This window comes from Alosa alosa, chromosome 19 (genome assembly GCF_017589495.1).
Source record: "Alosa alosa isolate M-15738 ecotype Scorff River chromosome 19, AALO_Geno_1.1, whole genome shotgun sequence".
In the NCBI taxonomy this organism is placed as follows: Eukaryota; Metazoa; Chordata; class Actinopteri; order Clupeiformes; family Clupeidae; genus Alosa; species Alosa alosa.
In genome coordinates this window covers 17,328,383-17,333,382 of record NC_063207.1, presented here as the reverse complement: position 1 = coordinate 17,333,382, position 5,000 = coordinate 17,328,383, and the positions used below count along the sequence as shown (strand labels likewise).

General features: G+C 47.2%; 1 protein-coding gene across 1 annotated transcript in view; it reads left to right on the top strand.

The window, feature by feature from the left end:
- The window catches only part of syne1b (spectrin repeat containing, nuclear envelope 1b), a 101,972-nt gene that overhangs the window by 81,093 nt on the left and 15,879 nt on the right, over window positions 1-5,000 (top strand). The window contains 9 exon segments of the mRNA XM_048228420.1: window positions 253-435; window positions 777-923; window positions 1,136-1,290; window positions 1,619-1,766; window positions 2,045-2,139; window positions 2,500-2,728; window positions 3,325-3,519; window positions 4,197-4,322; window positions 4,768-4,923. Of these exon segments, the coding sequence (XP_048084377.1) occupies window positions 253-435; window positions 777-923; window positions 1,136-1,290; window positions 1,619-1,766; window positions 2,045-2,139; window positions 2,500-2,728; window positions 3,325-3,519; window positions 4,197-4,322; window positions 4,768-4,923 (1,434 nt within the window).

The window sequence follows — 5,000 nt, the reverse complement described above, 5'->3', positions numbered from 1 at the left end:
ATGGACAAGTCAAGTAATACAAGACATGGATTATTAGCATATGATGGAGTGCTCACTCTTATTTACTGTGTGTGATTGAAATGTTGACTAAGTGAGGTTTAGAGAGATTTGTATGTTAGGGATATTATTTTATATCTTAAGTATCATATTTGCATATTGTATTTATGTGAAGAGGATGTCTTTTGTGCAGACATGACAGACCTATTCCATAACTTGCACTGCCTGTGTGTGTGTGTTTCCTGATGTGTGCAGGAGCTGCTGGAGGAGCTTGCGCAAGTCCAGGCGTCACTGCAGCAGCTGCAGGAGGTGGCGGAGCAGCTGAAGCAGCAGGTGGACACGTCCGCGGCCGGCGCCATCCAGTCCGACCAGCTGATGCTCACGCAGAGACTCAGCCGCCTGGAACAGAGCCTCAGCAGACAGCAGAGCATCCTGCAGGTGTGTGTGTGTGTGTGTGTGTGTGTGCGTGTGTGTGTGTGTGCAGGAGTTGGAAGAGCAGCTGGCTGAGCAGTAGCGGCTTCTGCAGTCTCTAAGTGTGTGTGTGTGTGTGTGTGTGTGTGTGTAAGAGAGATAAACTATGATAAAGACAGGCACCTGTGTGTGAACCATTGCTAGTTTTAGTTTGAGTTAAAGGTCAAATGATCTCTGTGTTTTGCTGACAGATCGTAGGAGCATTATACCATATGCTAATGCTAATATGGAGGAATATTTTGACTTGTGCTTTGTGTTTGTATTTGTCTTCCTCTGTCCTCTGTTTCCTCTGGTTCCTCCTGCCTCAGACGGGCGTGCAGGACTACGAGCTGTTTAAGGAGCAGCTGGCCTCGCTGGACAGCTGGATGAAGGAGGCGGAGGACGCGCTGAACGGGCAGGACCCCACGGGCTCCTCTGATCAGTCACTCATCCAGGGCCGCATGGACGAGCTCAAGGTAAGGCCTCGTTACATTAAGCCCTCCAATAAGCACAGCAGCAGCCGCCCCAGACCTGGCAGACTGGCTTGCCCTGGCCTGTCAGAGAGGCCTTAAGACTTTAGTAAATATACAGTACACCACCAAAAACCATTAGTGAGATGCTAAGATGTTGTCTTATTTTTAGTAAAGGTTGGAAAGACATTATGTGTGTGTGTGTGTCTGTTGCACAGGGGCAGATGCTGCGGTTCAGCAGCCTGGCCCATGAGCTGGAGCAGGTGAATGAGCTGGGCTACCGGCTGCCCCTCAGCGACTCCGAGATCAAACGCCTGCAGAGCCTCAACCGGACCTGGGCCTCCTCGTCCGCACTCACCACAGAGAGATTCAGGTACTGCACACACACACACACACACACACACACACACACACACACACACACACAGCCAATATTTACACTTTGGTTGCACAATCGAAACACATGCATTCAGGCCCTGAGACAACTGAACTTAAAAAGAGATTCAAGTATGTACCTCAAGTGCGTACCGCCTCTACAACACTGCTGGTGCCAAATGATCATAAAGACATATAACGGAATGCATATTTGTATGCTGCATAATTAGCTAGCATTGAATGTTTTGTTTGTGTGTGTGTGTGTGTGTGTGTGTGTGTGTGTGTGTGTGTGTGTGTGTGTGTGCTTGTGTGTGCTTGTCCTTCAGTAAGTTGCAGGCCTTCCTGCTGCAGCAGCAGACCTTCCTGGAGAAGTGTGAGGCGTGGATGGAGTTCCTGGTGCAGACGGAGGAGAAGCTGGCCGTGGAGATCTCGGGGAACAACCAGAGCCTGCTGGAGCAGCAGAGAGCCCACGAGGTCCGACACCCACCCTCCAAACCTCCACCTCATCCTTATTCACACTCCGGGGTCACACTAATGCACTATTACACACAGTCACTCACCCAATATTCAACCTGATAAAATGGTATAGCCCCCTTATCTGTTACCTATGACCCTCATCTGTTACAAATGACCTATAGCCTGATCAAGCATTATTGCACACTACTAGTGAGTAACTTGCCCTATACTTGACAAGTAAACAGTGTGTCTGTGTGTCTGTGTGGGTGTGTGTGTGTGTGTGTACATGTGTGTAGCTGTTCCAGGCAGAGATGTTTAGTCGGCAGCAGATCCTGCACTCCATCATCAGTGACGGCCAGAGGCTGCTGGACCAGGGCCAGGTGGAGGACCGGTGAGAGGACACGGCTCTGCATTATGGAGTCATTACAGTTAGAGCATTACATTCAGCTCTCCTGGAGTCATTAACACACAGCTAGAGCATTACATTCAGCTCTCCTGGAGCCATTAACACACAGTTAGAGCATTACATTCAGCTCTCCTGGAGTCATTAACACATTTTCACCATCCCTTCTTCCTTTCTCTTTTCCCTTTGCATTTCTCTTTTTTATTCTTTATCTATCTTTTCTCCCTCCCTCTCCCTCCCTGTTTCTTTCTATCCCTCTATTCCTCTCTCTCCCTCTCTTTCTCTCTCTCTCTCTCTTTCCCCCTCCCTTCTCTCCCCCTATCTCTCTCTCTCTCTCTCTCTCTGCAGTGATGAGTTCAGTCTGAAGCTGGCCCTGCTGAGTAACCAGTGGCAGGCGGTGGTGCGTCGCGCTCAGCAGCGGCGGGGGATCATCGACAGTCAGCTGCGCCAGTGGCAACGCTTCAGGCAGCTGGCCGAGAAGCTGCGCCGCTGGCTTCTGGAGGTGGCCCACGCGCCCACCGCCCCGAAACAGCCCATCCCCCTACAGCAGGCCCGCGCCATGCTGGACGCCGTGCAGGTACACAAGCCGGGGCGCATATACCCCCACCACACACTGACACACACACACACACACACACACTTTAATGCCTACATACAAAAATATGTACACTAAAGGCCCATTCACACCAAGAACGATAACGATAACTATAAATAAATATCGTTCTCATTAATATGAATGACGACGTTCACACATAAACTATAATGATAACGACATGAAGAACGATGGGGATCACTTTCAGAGCGATTTTCAGAACGATGAAAAGCTAATAGCCAATCAGAAACCCATCAAATTTTAGCCGTCACATTCATTAACACAAGGAGAGACTTTGTTTATCGTTGTTCAGTGTGAACGCTTTTATCGTTATGGTTATAGTTATGGTTATAGTTATCGTTCTTGGTCTGAATGACCCTTAACAGAGACGTACAGTGGCAGGTACATGCACACAGTCCTCAGCCCTTACCACAAAAAACTTCAGGTACCACACACACACACACACACACACACACACACACACACACACACACACACACATCCTATGAAAATAAATGTTTTCTCACTCAACCCTTGTTGAGTATATTTGAATGTGTTTGTGTGTTTGTTTTGATCTCTAGCTGAAGGAGAAGGTGCTCCATAGACAACAGGGCAGCTACATCCTGACGGTGGAGGCCGGGCGGCAGCTGCTGCTGTCTGCAGACCGCCAGGCCGAGACCAGCCTGCAGGAGGAGCTAGTGAGCATCCAGGCCCGCTGGAGACAGGCCCAGCAGCAGCTTGAGGAGCAGAGGAGGGAGTTGGCCACACTGCTGCGGGTACACAACACACCTCACCACTATTCTTTGCAGCCGGAGGAACATTCTTAGGGCAATATGTTAATTTGTACATTGTTAATTAATATGTTAGTTAATACTTTTTGGTAGTTTAGGTATTTAGTAGGCTTTCTTAAAACCTTATTTGATTCTATTGAATAATATCTATGAACACGTATGTGTTTATTTGAGTCCGCCTTTCTACACTTTTACATACACCTTATTTAAAGACTGTTTTAGAGGACTGTGGTATGCCTCACACAGGAAAATGACCAGTGCTGAAGTTTATTATTTCACTGAAAATAATAAAATGCCATAAAATATCTGAACTGCAACACTCAACATATCCTTGCAAAATCCTTGCAACATATCCTTGCAAAATTCAAAGTCATTCCTAATGTTTTACATATCCTTGCAAAACATTAGGAATGACTTTGAATCAGTTTTCAGTCAGTTTTCTTACAAGCTTGTAGGCGTTAATGTAAGGAGTGCAATGTCCTTGCTGTAATGCAGTCTGTTGGCCCCTTTTGTGGAAAATGTCCCTGATAAAGATGATAAATAGCATCAGTAAAGTAGAACAAGGCACTAGAGATGTGTCCATTTATAAACAATGACATAGCATTATTACTGACCCAAATGGTGTGTGTGTGTGTGTGTGTGTGTGTGTGTTCCTGGGACAGGACTGGGAGCGCTGTGAGAAGGGCATTGGAGGCTCCTTGGAGAAGTTGAGGGCATTTAAGCGACAGCTTGCCCATCCACTGCCAGACCACCAGGATGAACTGCAGACAGAGCAGATCCGATGCAAGGTACCCAGAACCCACTGCACAGGACAACCACTACTGCTACTACTCATTATATTCAATACCAAAGAACCCACTGCACATTACTACCACTACTGCTACTACTCAATATATTCAATACCAAAGTTTGGGCACTGAATTCAATAGAGCTATACCCAACTTGTGTATTGTTCAATCCATCCACCTGTATGCACATGTGCAGGATAGATGTGAACTTGTTGTCAATAGATTACTGTTTAATGCTTTGGCAACAACAATACAATATTTTGGCATGGCAGTAAATTATTAGTAGTCTAATATAGTCTAAACTATTGTTTTGTTTCCCTTCAAGCTTGACAGTCAAATTGAAGTGTGAAGTTTTGTGTAAATGTTGTTCATTGTAAATGAATTGCCTACGTTGTAAATGTAGATGGTGGTAGTGTAGCATTGCTGATTGGCCTGTTGTGCTCAGGAGCTGGAGGGCGGGGCTGAGGGCTGGCGGGAGGAGCTTGGCCAGTTGACACATCTGAGAGAGTCTCTGGGCAGCTGCATCAGTGCAGATGATCTGAGCGTGCTCAAGGAGCGCACCGAGCTGCTGCAGCGCCAGTGGGAAGAGACCTGCCACCAGGTAGCACACACATACACACACACATACACACACACAGACATACACATACACACAGACACACACACACACACACACAC